Raw genomic sequence first — 17,533 nt, 5'->3', positions numbered from 1 at the left:
TGCGTCAGTGCTCAGAGATGAAAGCCACGCAGAGACCTTGTTTGCCCTTTTGAAAACGCTGGCTTGGTACCCAACCTTGGTGTCAGTGTCATTCTGGTCGGTTCAGGCTACATCTATCCATACCCATTCAACCCCATTCCGCGCCCTGTTGATAATCTCTTTGAAAGCCTCTACCGTGAAAGTGGTCAGGATCAATTGGTGATATTGCCCACGTCGTCACCGAAACTGGTAGGGCGTCCGCCGTGATATCCTTGATCCTTCAGCGACCCCATGTGTAGGTGACGATGTTGTATTTTGGCGCCTCCGATACCTTATCCGTCTCCGGTACTGACATTTATTTTCCCCTTGCCTTTGCACTGGCGCCAGGCTCTCCACGTAGAGCAGTCGTCCGGCCAATAGTCTGAGACGTAGTCCTGATTATACAGAGTGGTTCTTTGCTAGGGAAGAGAGATAAGATCATTCCCCTAGCCAGGTGCTCGGTTGCGTACCATTTTCGCAAAGCTTGGGTCCCAATAGGTAAATCGGGTATTTTGGGCATTTTCTGGATGAAAAAGCTAGCGGGTAAAACAGAGAGGGGAAAGGGGAGAGCCGTTAGGAGGAGGCCGGGGTTGATTTGGGAAGGGGGATATTAAATGCTGAAGAAGAAGAAGAAGAATTAACCCATGCATCCAAAGGTACGGTATTCCATTAAAACTCAGGATTTCGCTAAAAGGAAGACTATAGTTGGCAGCGAGAGAATCGCATCGTCATGATGGAAGGAAAAAGCAGCGAAAAAAATAAAGGGGCCCATCAGACTAGGCCCTATCGCCACTTTAGAGCAAGGGTTGCTCTGAACTCAAGCGCAAACATATTTCATTATCATAGACGACATCTATCGGACATGGCTCTTTTCCCCACAGGATGAAAGAGTGGTTGGCAGCCAGCTTCTGTCGAAGAAGAAGTGAAGCTACAAAAACGAAAGTTGGTTTTTGATGATCATCAAATTTTTCATTTATGGTTAACCCTGAGGATTCAATCACAAACTAATCAACAAGCAAACAGGCTGTTCACAAACAAAAAAAATGGAAAAAGAGAAACAAGGAAATCATCCATGTTCTTTTATCCCTCTAGCGTCTCAATCGATATTTGAATCGGCGCGATTTCTCTTGGCAAACCTAGCTGACTAGTCAACAGGGAATTTCTTTCGAGAGCCTTGGATAACTAACTTACTGCCCGCTTAATGAGGCTCGCAGTGGACCACGATGCCCATGTTACCGTTGCAGGTTTCATACGGAGGGCCGTGCAGATGGCAGCCCGAGGGAGTGTTGTCGCAGCAAAAGTTGCAGCCACCGAGGTTGGTGCACCCGGATGGCATATTGCAGACCAGGACTCTCGACCTCGCCGGGGTAGCGGCGGCCGCGAGGAAGAGGGCGGAGAGAGCGGTGAAGACGGAGAGCTTCATGGTGTCACGAGTGCAGTCTGAACTGGCCTTGAACCGATGGATCGCTGAGGGATTGTTGGCTTGCTTGGCTTGTTCGTTCGCTGCTGGCGATGCTTGCGGATGGTCTTTCCATTCATTCTCAGCGAGTCCGTCAAGGCCCTTTTTATATCGCGACTTTTCCCTCGATGTCCTTGACTCTCCATGAAGTCCAGTTTTCGCTTCTGCTCGTATACCACCAGAGTTGGGGACCTCAAGGGCAGATACAGTTGCATGGAGTTCAATACTCCAGCTGTCGTCGCCTCTCCGACGGGCGTGCGGGAGACACGTTGGGCTTGCTTGAGGACCCTCGGAGAATATTATCCGAGTCACTTCGCGCACATGGCAACCCACAGTTTCGGCTTTGTTTCTTTTTCCTGGTCCCTCTCGTTTCTTTTCTCTGCTCCGTTTCGCCAGTTCCCGCTAGGCTGTCGATGAAGGTACTCAACTCCCTTCGCCAGCGCGGGATGCGGCGTCTTGGCTATCCTATCTCTGGAATAGCCAAGCACGACGGCAACGCCCAGGCACACTGTCAACAATTATGGGTATCTCAGCATGCTGTTGAAATTTCCGCTCGTGGGAGGGGTCCGCGCAGACATAAATACAGCCCTCACGTCGTATTGCTATCATGTGAACCCAGTGTTCCTCGACTTTGTCCCTCGCACCGAACTATACACTGCCCAAAATGGTTCTCAATCAATGGGTCGTTGTTTCAGTCTTATCTGTCCTCCATGGACATGCTCTGGCATTTCCACGACCTGAATATATTCCACCGTCTCCTGGTGGCGGCTCTTGCATGTACGCCGGGTTACCTCCCTCCCATATAACTTGCCTTTCTTGGCTGACCACCTCGACAGCTCGGATGGAGACCATGGGGACTGCTCATCGCTCTGCACTACCACCTCGTCGTGGACGGGCATTGCGACCTCTGTCTCAGACTTCGGCGCCTTCAAGAGTTCCCTTGATGCTAAGTATGGCACGGAGCCTTCCTCTGGAGACCGTATCCCCGTCCACACTACTGCCTTCTCCTTCCCCGGAGCTGGATACATCACTGCGTATGGCTATTACGACTCAAAAGCCCTCTCTTCAGCCGGATACAAGATAATCTCTGGCGTGACCACCATCACAGGGTCCTGTGAGCCAACAGCAACCCTTCCACCCTCCCCCACTGGCTCAGCATGCGAACCCCATGGTGACCATTGTAAGTTCTGCACTCTGTCTTGAAAGGACTCGGAATGATGCTGACCGTTATAGGGCACTGCGAGCCACTTCCAACACGCACCGCCGAGCCCGAGCCCACATGTGAGCCTCATGGCGACCACTGGCACTGTCCTCCTGGTGTTCCTGAGCCCACAACGCCGCCACCAAGCGAACCATCTATCCCGGCAACTACAGGCACTTGCGAGCCTCATGGCGACCACTGGCATTGCCCCCCTGGTGTACCTGAGCCCACTACGCCACCAGGCCACCCACCGCGCGACAACACTCCCGGAGACGATGAATGCGAACCCCATGGAGACCACTGGCATTGCCCGCCCGGTGTCCCAGAACCAACAACCCCTCCACCCGCATCACAGCCTACCAACAGCGCTCCTGCTGGAGAATGTGAGCCTCATGGCGACCATTGGCACTGTCCTCCCGGTGTTCCAGAGCCCACTACTCCTCCACCTGCATCACAGCCTACCAACAGCGCTCCTGCTGGCGAATGCGAACCCCATGGAGACCACTGGCATTGCCCGCCTGGTGTCCCAGAGCCCACTACTCCTCCACCCGCATCACAGCCTACCAACAGCGCTCCTGCTGGAGAATGTGAGCCTCACGGAGATCATTGGCACTGTCCCCCCGGCGTCCCAGAGCCAACCACCCCACCACCCAGCTCTCCATCGCAGACCAACGGCCCCCCAGCAGACGAATGCGAACCGCACGGCGACCACTGGCATTGCCCACCCGGTGTGCCAGAGCCCACTACTCCTCCACCTGCATCACAGCCTACCAACAGCGCTCCTGCTGGAGAATGTGAGCCTCATGGTGATCATTGGCACTGTCCTCCCGGTGTTCCAGAGCCCACTACTCCTCCACCTGCATCACAGCCTACCAACAGCGCTCCTGCTGGCGAATGCGAACCTCACGGTGACCACTGGCACTGTCCCCCCGGCGTCCCCGAACCCACCACTCCACCCCCGGCAACCTCTCCATCCCCCACTAATCCTGTATTCGATGGCGCCGGCTCGAAGAACGGGCTCTATAATATCCTTCAAACGGCCGTCCTGGCCGGTTTGGTCGTCGGATGGGGTCTACTGTAATTAATTCTCCTCCCTTTTCCCCCTCCCTTTTTTTCTTTGTGGCTTTCTTTTGTCTACTGTGTACCATTCATTTCTTCTCGCCCTGTTTCCTCATCGCCGTTTTCGGTGGAAAAGGTGATCGGTGTGTTCAGGAGCAATTATTAGTCTTTTTCTCCGTCTTTGGAGGGACACATTTACCCTTACATAGACGGCGACATAGATAGTTCTAGTCTGGACGGACGTCAAATAATATTATCATCGAAAACAGAAGGAAAGAAAATTTAATCTCACAATAATTACAAAAGAATAAAGAACTTGCGCCCATCCTCCAGATCCTAAGTCCATCATCGTATAATTAAACACTTTGGTCAATGTTCATGAGTAGTTGTAAAATACATGCAAAATCCAGAGTAGTCCCCAATTCAACCAAGCGTTTCGAGAGGGAAAACGGGGGAGGGGAAAAACAAAAGAAGAGAGTGAAGCCAAAGAGAAGATGACCAAAAAAATAAAAAAGAAGGCCCTCCCTTGGATTTATGAAAATTTCCCCATAAAGCCAACCTTTGTAAAACTTTAGTGAATTTCTCCGCCCATGGTAATAAATGAGTATTGATCCAATAATCCCGTCCTGCAAGCACAGGTATCGAAGATGCATAAGTCCTGCCTTGCCCATATAAAACCCTTCAACCGATGCTCCAAACCCGATGAAAGAAACAAGAAAATAGGGTATTTTAAAGTATAATCTAAGACGATCCCGGTTGTGACTTGGTTTCCGGCTGAGTCTTGGTCTCGGACTCATCTTGTGACTGCGGTGGCGCTGCTTGGATTGACGTGGCTTGATTCGATGCATCTCGTAACGCTATTTTGGCAGCTACCTCAGCTAACACTCGAGCAGGAGGCTGTAATGGCGCATCAGTTGAGGGTTCAGGTAATTTTTCCATGGGCAATTCAGTGGTCATCGTCGAGGATACTCTGGTTTTGCCTTCAGTGGTAGGCTGGGTTGACACATCAGTTGAGCGTTCAAGCGATGTTTCTATGGGAATTCTAGTTGGCGTCGTGGAGGGTAACTCCATTTTGGTTTCGGCGGTAGATTGTGTTGGAGCGGCTGTAGAACACTTTGGTGGCGCTTCTGCCGGTGTTTCAGTAGTTTGCTTCGAGACTAGTTCAGCTGATTCTCCGGTTGGGGCCTCGACTGAAGACTCGATTTGTACATTGATGTGTTGTTCAGGGGCTACTTCTCCAGATGTCCCGGTGACTCCCTGCGAGGGTGATTCAAGCGGGACTTCCGAGGTCGCCTTGACTGGGTCAAGAGGGAGGGGCGTGTTGCCGGTTGGCACTTCAGGAGTATCCTGGGTTGACTCTTGAACAGGAGCTTGAGTTGGCGGATGGCATGGTTGCTTTGATTCCACTCCCTGGTCTGTAATTGTATCCGGCAACGACGGCTCCTCTTCAACCTTTGGCAAAACTGTGACCACATCTGGGGTAGTAGGGTCCTGAGGCATTGTTGATGGTGGAGAGGCTATCTGTATCTGAGATGGCCCAGGCGGCAGAGATGATGGTGGAGACATGGTCGTGGGTGCAGTCGGTTTATCTTGGGCTTCGGAATGGCGTTGATCCCTTGTAGCATCAGCGGGAGGAGCACGGTTGGCCTTAGCGTCCCTATTGAAAAAGGACAAACTTGTTCGGGAAGATGATCTCTCATGATCGGAGGTGGGAGGACTTTGAGATCGTCCGAGATCCGACTCCTTGTCCTTCATGCCATCTTTTACGTGGGAGACCTTGGCCTTAAATTTACTGAAAAAGCTCTTACGCTCTTCGTCGCCATTATCCTTGGTTACAGGTGGGCTTGTAACGCTGGTGCCACTGACCACATCGGATGACTGAGAGAGCAGGGTCGAAGTCGAGCTTTCCTTATTGACCCGCGTTGTGTCATTCGCCATAATCTGGTTATGTATATTCGAACTTGCGAGTGATGAAGTGCTAAAGCCGGCACCTGCATGAGACCCAAGTGGCGCTGGTGGGGAGATGCTGAGTGAAACTGGTTCACCGGCCCGTCTTGACGACCGATGGAACCTCCAGCTCCGCCTCTTTTCCTTCTTATCAGTATTCTCCTCAGTATGTTCCAGATCTGATTGGTCCGTTACATAGTGCAGGGAAGGGGAAGGTGTTCGAGATAGAGTTGACTTTAGGATACTCTCCGTGGCCACTTGAGGACCGGATCTCTCCTCGGAACCGCTCTGGCTCGCGAGCGGCGTCATCGCGGTGGCCAGGCTGCTTGTAGTAAGGATCCTCGGCGTCGAGACGTGTGATTGATCCAGATCCGTGTCGGATAATCCCCGCACCAAAGGTGGAGGCGACGAGCCAACATCGTATGAATTGTCGTGAAGTGACTGCGTTGAGCTTTGTGCACTTTCGCTGGCACTACCTGGTATCCGACGTTTTTTCCTTAGTCTGTTAGGCTGCCTACCATCTTCAGGAGGGCTAGACCATGCAAAGAGCGATGACAGTTTCCGTTCCTTGTTTGGAGTTACCACCGGTTTTGAAATAATGGGTCCTGGAACATTCTGTTGAGGCCGGGCCTCAGCGTCTGCTTTCGCCGCGGGAGGATTAGTATCAAGACTGAGGTCCGGTCTCGTATTTTTGGCTTCGTTCATGGCTTCTATTGATGACACACGGCTCTGAGATCGTGATGCTAGGAGTGGGGAGGCGGATGGTGACAGTCCACCGGTCGGAGGGTTTGACGGGTGGGGTGACCGATTGAAGGCAGTCGGCGACAGACCAGGTGGCCGCTTTGAAGGAACGGTATTGCTTCGATGGACACCAAAGCTGCTAACCGACCTTGGAGTTGCTGGACTCGTAACGTTCCCTCCAGATTGTTTGGAAGTCTTGGAAGATACAGATACGTTCCTACGCAAAGTTTCATATTTGCGAAGGCTATCCGCACCGCCACTGGCGTTGGATGCTGAACGACGTATGCCGGATTTTGCTGGATGCGCATATATACCTTCTTGCATCTCTTTGACGGTCTGTTCGTCTGCCGCAGTGCCCGTCATGCCGAACAAAAAGTTGTCCTGGTTCTCGATGAGGAAAACAAGAACGTCTTGGCTCAATTTATATTCTTGTGGCGACATGTCATGATTGGGATGGGATAGTAAACCAGGCTGGAATATTGCCGCAAGATTGCCTGCCGTCATTCGATTAAGATCGGACTTGGACGCGAAGACAGTTAGCAGATCTAGTATGTAAAGAAGAAGCTGTCGGTTCAATGGAGGCAGCTCTTTGATCAGCCGCTGGTATGTCAGCACAGCTTCTTCTCTGGTAAGGGCAGCTGTGTTGTCCGACTGTTCATCTTCCCCGTCAACCTGGGTTTGGGGGTGGCCGCGGCGCAAAGGGTCACGGAACCGTTCATAGAAATCAAGCGGGACGATCGGCTCGGGGAGCTGGTTCAGGTATCGGCGTAGGATGTTAGCAGCGTCGTGCACAGTGTATCCAGTCCAATCAAGACCTTTCCCATATCGATCTGGAGAGTTAAAAATTTCCTGTAGATCCTTGATTCTCTTGGCGGAACCGCTCAGGCGAAAAATACCCTCGACGTCCGTGGCTATAACGGAAGAAGAAAGACATCAGACGATATGACCCCCCTTAGGCTAGAAGACGCAGAGAAGACCCTACCCTTTTCTTTTAAGAATACCCCACATTTGGCCACCACTATGGGAACGTAGCCATATACGAAGCTCTTGCCATCATCGCCGGTAAGAGATATGGCGACATTTGCGTATTTGATGCTGACGTTGAGAGGAACGCCGAAGATGCCGGCAGACTGCGGGGCTATATACCAAAAAGACCAATCAGCTTAGCTTCACAAATAAGTAAGGAGAGCCCTGCTTCTTATAAATGATGTAGGGAGCAGTGGCAGCACGTGCATTATGCAGCTGTGCGGGAGCGATGGCAAGATGGAGAAGAGATCGAAGGGAGAAAGGGCTTTTTTTCTTTTTTTTTTTCTTTTTTTTTTTTTTTTTTGGGGGGGGGGGGGGGGGTAGAGAAATACCAGTCTCGTCCTTCTTTGTGTTCCGCTTGAATTGTTTCCACCAGGAAGCTAGATCCCGCCTTGACGGAGCAGAGGGAACATCTGGGGATGATGACGATGCAGCCCCCGAAGCTGCAGGAGGAGCGCGTGCAGACGGCGACCCGGAGCTCTGCTGACTGTTTGCCATGGCGGCAAAACAAGCTTCTCTAGATAAGGAGAGGGAAGTTCCCCCAGCAGAGGAGGGGTTGGTGGTGTGTGCACGAGTGCTAACGTTCCGCGAAGTTGTGAGCGGTCAAAGCTGGGATGAAAGCAAGAGAGAGAGAAAGAGAGAGAGAGGGAGAGAGAGAGGAAAGCCAAGAAACAGAGGAGGTCCGGACCGTCCTGCCTGAAACAGGGTGGATGGACGGATGGGGACTAGAAGTTCAAAAGAACAGGAACCACAAAACGTTAAATAAGGCTGAGCGGTGTTTAATGTGGGCTGGCCGGTTTTTCCGGGTCGAGATTTGGGGACAAAGGGGAAAGAAAAGGAAAAAGAGAGAAAAAGTAAAAAAAAAAAATATAAAATATAAAAAGATAAAAAGATAAGGGCTAAGATAAAAACAAAATAAAATGCGGGATGTTCTTGAAGCTATCACAATGAGAGTCGACAGGATCGAAGCCCGTTCGTGATGCGAATTTCCGCTGCTCGGGGATCATGGACGAGGATGGCTTGGCATCGAGAGCATGGACGATGAAGCGCACCACTAGGCCAGCGACAGTAGAGGAGAGAGGAGAGGAGTTGTTGTTAGGGGAGTGTTCAGTGAGGGTTCGAAACGGTCGGGGACGGAGGTGAAGTTCCAGAACGAACGAACGGCGCGGTTAGTTCCCCAGCCCACAAGGACGAGGTGGAGACTGGGATGAAACGAAGGGAACCAAGATGAAGAGAGAAGAACTAGACGCGACAGCGACGGAGCATGACGGAACGGGGCTGTTGTTGGAGGTGGCGCGGGGGGGAAGGTCAGGCTGTGGAGCGAAGGGAGACGAGCAGTGAGAGAGGAAGACGTTTATTGAAAAAGGAAAAAAGAAAAAAAAAAGGGGGGGGCGGAGGATGACGGGGCAGTGAGAGAGACAAGAAGAACGGTTGAGCGAGGAAATGAAAAAAAAAACAAGAGAGATTTGAAAGAGAAGCAGAGGAGAGAAAGCGGAACAAGCAACCTTTCGACGGGGAGAACGAGCCCTGGCCAATCAGCGTGCGCCGTTTTGCTGTCGTGTCTTGCCTCTTCTGGTAAGGCGACTCTGGTTTAGTCACGTGGCGATGAGATGGAAAAACTTTACGCCGGGTAAAACTTTCGTGGAAAGAGCAAACCAGCAAGAGAACTAAAACAAAAAAAACCAAAAAAGAGAAAGAAAGAGAGAGAGTGAGAAAGAACCAAGAAGGAGAGAAAGAGCGAAAAAGAGATATATATATATATATTTATATATATAAGAAGAGGGAAAGCACCACTGTCATTCACTCACCAGCCATGGACGGGTAATTCCTTCCCCTGACACCATTTCTCCCCCCTCTTCTTTCCCTTTTCCCTTCACTGTTCTTTTGGGTTGGTGTTGTTGCAGTTTGATCCTTCCCGCTGACTGACAGATGTTGTTTACTCGTTCCAGACTCACCGCAGCCGAGCAGCAGGAACTCCAGAAGCGCATGGAGAAGAAGCAGATCAAAGAGTTTATGGGGGTAATAAAAACCAGCATCCCAAGCAAAAGACACACCGCCAGGCTAACCAAAAAAAAAAAAAAAAAAAAAAAAAAACAGGCCTATTCCATGATCGTCAACCGCTGCTTCGACGACTGCATCAACGACTTCACCACAAAGTCTCTCATCTCGCGCGAAGAGGGCTGCGTCAACCGCTGCTTCGACAAGTTCATGAAGACCGCCGAGCGCGTCAACCAGCGCTTCCAGGAGCAAGGAAACGCCATGATGCAGTCCGGCCAGATCCCCGGCAGATAATCCCCTCTTCCCTTTTTCCCCTCTTCGCCCTTTCGGCTTCAATCGTGCTTTTGGTTCGGCCTCTGCTGCATTCTCCGGGCGCTTTTTCCTTTTTTCTTTTTTTCTTTTTTCTTTTTTTTTTAAAATCTTTGTTGGTTTCCCCTGGGTTGCCTGTGTTCTTCTGTGGTTTTGGTTCGGGTTCATCGGATGAACGGGGATATGTTACCTGAAAGCAGCATTATAACTGTACACTACTGTCACCTAATTTTTTTTTTTTTTTTTTTTTTTTTTTTCCCCAAGTGGGATTTAGAGACTCTAATCCTCGTTCGCTCTCCTGTTTGTGTTCTGCTTCTGTCATCTCTCTGCCCACGACCCGCGCAGACCAACCTGTTAGTCACCCGTACGGCTCGCCATTCTACAATCGACACCGCCTTGAGACTTGCCCGGACCAAGGGCTTACCGCACCTCTTTCACCAGTTATCTTGCTTGATCGCACCCATCCCGGAGAATGCTGACGATCAACCCGCTCGTCTGCTCTCTTCCCGTGATGGGCACGAACCTGCACCCCCTTTTCATCTATTCCTCGAATATGCGGAGCGTCAACTGACAAAACTCGATGCACTGTGCATTCTTAGATGGCAATAGGGTGGGGGATTGTTTTGTTGAGCCAGATCCTTCGTCTCTTAATAAGACGTGGAATTTGAGAGCATTCAACCTAGGCTAGGCACCGGGGCAATTCAAAATGCCGACAAAGCTGACAACCCAGGCGAAATGCCCTATGTATGTCTAAAACGCGTAGCCCCTCCTCTACTTCTGTGCGATGATGTTAGAATACTCCACCCCCGCGAGAAACACTGCTTTTGAACTAGAAACCCCATGACTCTGCTTTTGTTATTTTTAATTTTAATTTTTGCTCCTTTTTTTTTTTTTTTTTTTTTTTTTGTGGTGTTGGGGAACTCTCCTCCGCAACGTTGCGTGTGACGGAGCGTTTGGGTTGTGGATATGCGGGGAAAGCACCTTTTTTGTGGCGGTCGAGATTCGAATATCACCTGGAGCTTGCTCTAGTTATTGCTTGCTTGCTTGCTTTTTTTCCCCCAACCCTCATCGTAGCGTGTCTTGGAATCTTGTCGCTGATCGTAGTCGCACATGAAAAAAAAAAAAAGAAAAAAGAAAAAGAAAGAGTCAATACTCCATACAGAGCTCGAATCACGGTATTGACGCAGGGGTGATGATCCGTTGATAGAGCTATGAATCCCCAAGCAGCTTCCGGGTCGGCGATAACAGGCGACGGACCGTAGAAAAACGCGAAAGAGAGCGAAACACGGACCAGTTGGATGTTTCCCCCTCACCGTGAAGCTCCGAGAGAACCCCACCTCCTCCGCCGCGCTGCCCCTCCTCACGAATTGTCTCGAAACAGAATAAATATCCTGCCCTGTACGATCCCACCCGTCTGCCCGCCCAAGTCGCACCGCAGCTTCTCCTCTTCGCTGGCTTCTCCTCATCCTTCCCTGCCCCAACGGAGGAGACCTATAAAAAAGCTCCCCCGATCCAACCCTTGTCCGTCTCATCCACAACCCCCCTTCTTTTTTCCCTGGTCATCTTCTTACCGTCAAACTCGTCTTCATTTTTGTCAACTAATTCATAACACACAAGGATCGATTTGAAGCAGTCAATTCACAATGGCCGATACCGTAGGAAAAGTGAGTCACTCTTTGCATCTATCATTGTCTTACCTTAAGAGTGGGCAATTGGCTGATTTCAAGATGACTTCATAGACTATCACTTGCAAAGTAAGACCTCAGGAACCCTTTTCCAACGGCACCCTAGATCGTCCAGAGGGGGCTATTGTCAAAGCCTCAAACCTCAGCGCGAATTACACACAATACACGTAAGGAACGAAAAAAGGCTGACCGGACCCAGGCGGCGGTGGCTTGGGAGGCCGCCAAACCATTGTCGATTGAAGACATCGAGGTGGCCCCGCCCAAAGCCCACGAAGTTCGGATTCAAATCTACTACACCGGTGTTTGTCATACAGGTACGGCCGGTCCCGGAGTTCTCCGGTCCCATTATTTTCTCCCAACTGTAAGTGATCCAGGGCGCTGAGCTTGCGTGCAGATGCGTACACTCTTTCCGGCAAGGATCCCGAAGGCGCATTCCCAGTTGTTCTCGGACATGAAGGTGCAGGTATCGTGGAATCAGTTGGCGAAGGCGTCACTTCCGTGAAGCCAGGCGACCACGTCGTCGCTCTCTAGTATGCATTTCCTGCGTCTACTTACTGACCCAATCCCTGAATCTCTCTCTCTTTCTCTCTCTCTCTCTCTCTCTCTCTCTCTCATCTTTCTCTCTCTCTCTCTCTGTGTCTCTCTCTCTCTGTGTGTCTCTCTGTGTGTGTAGATATTTCTAACATCCTGCAGCACCCCAGAGTGCCGGGAATGCAAGTTCTGCAAATCTGGAAAGACCAACCTTTGCGGTAAGATCAGAGCCACTCAAGGCAAAGGCGTCATGCCCGATGGAACTAGCCGGTTCAAATGCCGCGGAAAGGACCTATTACACTTCATGGGCACATCCACGTTTTCTCAATACACCGTTGTCGCCGATATCTCCGTCGTGGCCGTCACCGACAAGGCTCCCATGGATCGCACGTGCCTTTTGGGCTGTGGTATCACCACAGGCTATGGCGCCGCGGTTGTGACGGCCAAGGTCGAAGAGGGCTCTACCGTTGCCGTGTTCGGCGCCGGATGCGTCGGTCTCTCCGTGATCCAGGGCGCCGTGAAGAACAAAGCCGGCAAGATCATCGTTGTGGATGTCAACGACAGCAAAGAATCGTGGTCTCGAAAGTTCGGTGCCACCGACTTCGTCAATCCTACCAAGCTGGGCAATAAGAGCATCCAGGAGCACCTCATCGAGATGACGGATGGCGGATGTGACTACACGTTCGACTGCACTGGCAACGTTGGCGTCATGCGCGCCGCTCTCGAGGCATGCCACAAGGGATGGGGTCAGAGTATCGTCATCGGCGTTGCGGCTGCCGGACAAGAGATCTCCACCAGACGTAAGTTGTCACCTGGCAAGAGCGCGCGCGCTCTATAAGGATCATAACCCAAAAAAAAAAAAGGCTAACTAATATCTGGATATTACAGCATTCCAACTCGTCACGGGCCGTGTATGGAAAGGTTGCGCTTTTGGTGGTATCAAGGGCCGCTCGCAGCTCCCCGACCTCGTCGACGATTACCTCAAGGGTGATCTCAAAGTTGACGAATTTATCACCCACCGCGAGCCGTTGGCCAACATCAACGCCGCTTTTGAGCAAATGAAGGCTGGAGACTGCATTCGATGCGTGGTGGACACAAGGACTTGAACAAAAAAAACAAAAACAACGGTGCCAAAATTGCCCGTAAAATTTTTTGGGGATTCGTGAACCCCGGAGTGTTCAATACATATATGTATGTATGTATGTAACGCCCCCTTGTCATTTTCTTTGTGCCCGGGATTTTAATGCCGGTCCCTCACAGATATTACTGTGTACATATAATACACTAGCTGCTCTTGTCAGATATCATCATATCAACTAAGGTAGCTCTGATGCGCAGCAAATGATGAATCCATAATAAGCCGTCGTGGTTTCGGCAAACAAAACACTCCATGTGTGATGTCAGTCATGACAAGGTGATTAAACTGAGACTTAAAACCAGCTCCTGTTTTTTTTTGTGCGGAAAAAAAAAATAAAAATAAAATAAAATCTATGCTCTGTACTCTGTACGGAGTAGACAGTATCACAATGTGTTCATTGTGGTAACAGTGGATTTGGAGGTATAAATATCTCTCGGCCACCCTGCTAGTCTCCCGTTTGCCTTCCATGCAACTCATCATCAAAGGCACAATCGAACTATGTAGTTAAATATCAGCCTTGTCGTACTAAGCTAGCCCGCATGCGTAGACCAGCACATAGTGTGTCTGAATCCTGGAAAGGTCATTGGCGCACTACAAATAGCATACATAGACCTTCATAGAAAGAAATGGTGGCTCTCATTTCTTTTGCTCAGGCATGCACCACGGCGCCACCTTGTTACTTACAGAGTACAGGGCACAGGGCACAGTGTAAGCATTTAGCTGGTGTCCCACTTTTCCACTGGGGTGGTGGTACGTTTGCGGGGGTTGGTCGGGATGCTTCGACAGCGAGGTGTGGTTACAGTTACAAGGAGGCCTGCAACTTGGTGTCCTGATAGCAGTTGTGACTTCGAGAAATTGCTCCATACGGAGTTCATAGCATAGAATGCGTGACTGCATACTCAGTCGCATAAAAGTCTAGGGAAATGGCAAACTTGATATTATATATTTTTAGGAAGTAAGAGATCGAAGCAAATACTCTTCATGCAAGATATCCTCCCGTGTTACTCGGTAGTCACTCCGAAATCGTCACCAGCGCGATTAGTTACTTCGTCTTTCTTATGTCTAAGCTCCACGGGTTTTACTCTCTCGTTTGTGCTGGTATCCTTGATTTACACGGCGGGAAGGGTCCATCTCTATCCAGCCCCTGGTCCTCATGCAGGGCTCAGCCTCAGGAGTAACCACAGCACATAACCCTTTCGTCGCACTGTATTCCGTCGTTGGCTGGGTGCAAGCGGACCACGTCGGGAAGGGAGATTTTGGAATGAAGATCCCGAATCCTTGGGATGCACTAACCTTCAGAGTTAACCCGTCGTTAGTTAAAACTAAACCCTGGGAGGTGGGTCTCGAACCTCGGTGTCACCGCTGGAAGGTTCAGGCTTCTGGGGCCATACACACGAGTAGAGAGAACTTCGTGGTGCAGAGCCTTACACCTGCTCGGTGAAGGATTTCTCTCTCTGTCCACAAGCAACCTACATATGTAGATAGGTTGTGTGAGTGAAGTTGCTGTTAGATAGTCTAACAAGGTGCTTCCTGCTGCCATGTTAAAGCATAGTGCTTCCTGTGGGAGGGTTCATATGTATTCAACAAGCGGTGCACAGCCTTGAAGCATAGCAACCAACAAAAGTCTGGAGAGGACTCTGCGAAACCTGGTCTCCACCGTGTGTAAGCCTAGCTGGGCCAGTAATTGGCCGGACGCAGTGAATGCCCTCGCTGCCAGGACGCACGTCAACCCCCCCTCCTTGTTGAGTGCCGGGCTAGGTTGTCAGGGAACATTCCTGTGAGAAAGTCGCTTCATTGGACGGTCTAAATTTCACTGTGGATGTACACGGTGATCCCTTTGATCTGCATCTTCTTGCGCACAAGTGACTTGTCGTGAAGCTGAATCAGCTCAAACTCGAAGAGAGCACAAATATCCCTTCCGCTTTGTGGGATGTTGAATGAATTCAACATCGAGATCCCTTTTGATCTTCTTTTACTTACCCTAGAGCTAGCTTGATCTCTGATCAAACTCTTCTTGTATCATCTCAGCCTGCATGACCTTGTCTTTGTCGCATCGGAACTCGCGAAACTACTCGACCGCAGCGAGACCGAGCGCACGAATCGAAGAATTATCACCAAGATGAAAGCCCTCACAAAACGTGTACCCACGGCTGATTCTCTGAGACTTTCGCTCGCTGCTTCGACAGAATATGTCAAGAGCTGGATTTCCTCTACCTCAACGGCCTATGATCCCCTGTATTTTGAAAACGAAACCCCAAGGAAACCGGCGGACGTAAAAGGATGGCCGACAGAGCCTGGACCGTTGAAAAAGAGCGGGGCTGCGTATTTTGTGCGTCTGGTCTGCGATATTCTTGCGGTGGCAGCAACGTTTCCATTCCTGTTACTTGGGATATATGCAGCGCAGAAGCATGGGAAACCCGTGGTCGAGAAGGAATGGGCCACATTGCAGGAATCCATGAAAGTGGTATGTGCTTCCTTTTTGTTCGAAGAGAAAGGGAGAATGTTTGCTAAGTTCAATGACCTTCTCTCACATTGATAGGCTGTCACTTCGTTCCCGATCGTTTTCTCTGCGGTGATGGGCCGTATGACCCGGACTGCTGCCACATGGCGACTTGAACGTGGAGTTGAGCTCGGCCAAGTAGAGCAACTGTTTTGGAGTTCAACGGTCTTTAGCACCGTGTCGACGCAGTTTCTACTTGGCTCCTTTAATAAGCTCACAATTGGCCTCCTCGTCCTATGGGCGTTATCGCCTCTAGGCGGTCAATCATCACTACGTATCGTTAGTACAGCTGCCCGGCCGGAGATATCCAAGGCTAATATAACAGTTCTCAATACCGAAAAACTTTCATTCTTTGAAATTGGTGGCGATATACTAGCAGGGATACCAACATTAAACGGGTTATATCTGACAGCTTTGATGGCTCCACACGATTCCAAAGTATCTCCCGCGGATCTCTGGGGAAATGTGAAAGTACCATTAATGTCAAGCTTTGGCTCCTCTATCAAAGCTAATTCTAGTGGATGGTACGACATTAACCAGCACGAAGTGCTATATTCCTCCCTGATCGGTGTTCCCACCATAGGGCTCTCGCAGATAGGAAACAGCACCTTCAACATGGAGACATCTTACTTTGACATCGACTGCCATAATCTAACGCAGGCCGAGCCCGTGTCCCTCGAACGAAACATCACATTTAAGACCCACAAGGACACTCCACCACCTCGTGTCGTTCGCTTCCCGGGCGGCGCGTACATCGGGTCAAATGGCACTGAGGATTGCTCAAAACACAACTGCCAGATCTCGTTTTCTCTAGGAATGAGCCATTACGTTAAGGATTGGAGCTACCCAAGCGGAAATTCCACATTATTTCGTAAGGTTAAAGGGAACGAGGAAACAATCCTCTCATCGCCGCCAACGTTGCTTTTCCAGGCCAGACACTCTAACAAAACGGTTGCCTATTGCGGAATAAAGCGAGTCTTTGTCGAATCGGCCGTTACATGTGTCGGCGACCCGTCGCTCCTCCGCAAGCCCCAGTGCGCCGTAACTGCCACGCGAGACAGCCTCCGCCCGCATGAGCCTTCAGATATTACTCCCTTCTTGTTTGCGGGAACGTTTATAAACTTCTCTTCGCGTCTCGCCCAGTCAGCCGGCCAGGGCCACGCAGGCATAGCAACGATCACCGAACGCTACTTGAACAATACCGAGAACCCACTCCTCGCCGAAGCTAGAGAAATGGCTCTTCATAACTTACCAATAAACGCCTTCTCCCAGCGACTCACTCAAATCATAAACACATACTTCCTTCCTAGCCTTCTACCAGAGGGTATAGTCGGCAATATTTCTCTCGTTCTCTCCCAAACCCCCGTATATCAAGAGCAATCTTATGCCCACGACTCGTGGACGCGTTCTGTTCCCGCCACCGTAAACACTCCCGCAGGTGGGATCTACGTTGTCTCCGGGGGCTGGATGACCGTATTCATCGTCTCGTCTTTGGTTATGTTTGTTGCCGCGGTGCTGTCAGCCATTGTAGCTCACAGAACGTCGATCCCGGATGTCCTAGGATATGTCTCGAGCTTGACGAGAGACGCAATTTATTTTCCATTACCGAATGGAGGTTCAAGACTGGATGGGTTGGAGAGATCGAGGATTTTAAAGGATCGCTTGGTAAGGCTAGGTGATGTCCAGGGCACGGATAATAGAGCCGGACATCTCGCGTTTGCTGAGGCGAAGGCTGCTATGCCAGCAAAGAAGGGCAGGTTTTATGGATAGACAATGCGAACACGACTTTATGCTGGACACTTGATCTTCAATTTTTAATGACTTACACGATCTGCGCAAGACGGACTACTAAATTTTAATGGTGGGCATGGACTTCTGTTCCCAAAAAAAAAAAAAAAGGAAAAAGACAAAAGAAGAAAGA

General features: G+C 50.4%; 6 protein-coding genes across 6 annotated transcripts; 4 read left to right on the top strand and 2 right to left on the bottom strand.

Moving 5' to 3' along the window:
* Window positions 1-1,216: 1,216 nt before the first annotated feature.
* CIMG_10500 (uncharacterized protein) lies at window positions 1,217-2,086 on the bottom strand (the record flags this gene model as incomplete). The annotated part of the gene is made up of 3 exons (XM_012358803.1): window positions 1,217-1,721; window positions 1,799-1,985; window positions 2,062-2,086. 3 exons carry the CDS (start codon window positions 2,084-2,086, stop codon window positions 1,217-1,219), a joined length of 717 nt encoding a protein of 238 aa, XP_012214226.1.
* Window positions 2,087-2,141: 55 nt separating this feature from the next.
* On the top strand, window positions 2,142-3,759 carry CIMG_00195 (uncharacterized protein; the record flags this gene model as incomplete). Its single annotated transcript, XM_001246423.2, has 3 exons — window positions 2,142-2,254; window positions 2,314-2,657; window positions 2,711-3,759. The coding sequence occupies 3 exons, from the start codon at window positions 2,142-2,144 to the stop codon at window positions 3,757-3,759; spliced, it is 1,506 nt and encodes a 501-aa protein (XP_001246424.2).
* A 719-nt stretch (window positions 3,760-4,478) lies between these two features.
* CIMG_00196 (rho GTPase activator) lies at window positions 4,479-7,949 on the bottom strand (the record flags this gene model as incomplete). Its single annotated transcript, XM_001246424.1, has 3 exons — window positions 4,479-7,336; window positions 7,408-7,563; window positions 7,784-7,949. The coding sequence occupies 3 exons, from the start codon at window positions 7,947-7,949 to the stop codon at window positions 4,479-4,481; spliced, it is 3,180 nt and encodes a 1,059-aa protein (XP_001246425.1).
* Window positions 7,950-9,137: 1,188 nt separating this feature from the next.
* CIMG_00197 (mitochondrial import inner membrane translocase subunit tim9) lies at window positions 9,138-9,914 on the top strand. The gene is made up of 3 exons (XM_001246425.2): window positions 9,138-9,272; window positions 9,401-9,470; window positions 9,549-9,914. The coding sequence occupies exons 1-3, from the start codon at window positions 9,265-9,267 to the stop codon at window positions 9,741-9,743; spliced, it is 273 nt and encodes a 90-aa protein (XP_001246426.2). The 5' UTR covers window positions 9,138-9,264; the 3' UTR covers window positions 9,744-9,914.
* Window positions 9,915-11,186: 1,272 nt separating this feature from the next.
* CIMG_00198 (S-(hydroxymethyl)glutathione dehydrogenase) lies at window positions 11,187-13,356 on the top strand. Its single transcript, XM_001246426.2, has 6 exons — window positions 11,187-11,422; window positions 11,498-11,512; window positions 11,643-11,757; window positions 11,838-11,973; window positions 12,137-12,774; window positions 12,863-13,356. The coding sequence occupies exons 1-6, from the start codon at window positions 11,402-11,404 to the stop codon at window positions 13,078-13,080; spliced, it is 1,143 nt and encodes a 380-aa protein (XP_001246427.1). The 5' UTR covers window positions 11,187-11,401; the 3' UTR covers window positions 13,081-13,356.
* Window positions 13,357-15,231: 1,875 nt separating this feature from the next.
* Window positions 15,232-17,525, top strand: CIMG_00200 (uncharacterized protein; the record flags this gene model as incomplete). Its single annotated transcript, XM_001246428.2, has 2 exons — window positions 15,232-15,576; window positions 15,652-17,525. The coding sequence occupies 2 exons, from the start codon at window positions 15,232-15,234 to the stop codon at window positions 17,380-17,382; spliced, it is 2,076 nt and encodes a 691-aa protein (XP_001246429.1). The 3' UTR covers window positions 17,383-17,525.
* Between the last annotated feature and the right edge of the window lie 8 nt (window positions 17,526-17,533).

Source organism: Coccidioides immitis (genome assembly GCF_000149335.2).
Source record: "Coccidioides immitis RS genomic scaffold supercont3.1, whole genome shotgun sequence".
Lineage (NCBI taxonomy): Eukaryota > Fungi > Ascomycota > Eurotiomycetes > Onygenales > Onygenaceae > Coccidioides > Coccidioides immitis.
This window is presented reverse-complemented; position numbering and strand designations above follow the sequence as displayed.

What these genes read in the sequence shown, in the direction of transcription:
- CIMG_00197 (XM_001246425.2), top strand. An exon ending in AGATCAAAGAGTTTATGGGG is followed by an intron (nt 9,471 to 9,548) that starts GTAATAAAAACC and finishes AAAAAAAAACAG; the next exon opens with GCCTATTCCATGATCGTCAA.
- CIMG_00198 (XM_001246426.2), top strand. Translation starts at nt 11,402, where the DNA reads ATGGCCGATACCGTAGGAAAA. An exon ending in CACCGGTGTTTGTCATACAG is followed by an intron (nt 11,758 to 11,837) that starts GTACGGCCGGTC and finishes GCTTGCGTGCAG; the next exon opens with ATGCGTACACTCTTTCCGGC. An exon ending in GACCACGTCGTCGCTCTCTA is followed by an intron (nt 11,974 to 12,136) that starts GTATGCATTTCC and finishes AACATCCTGCAG; the next exon opens with CACCCCAGAGTGCCGGGAAT.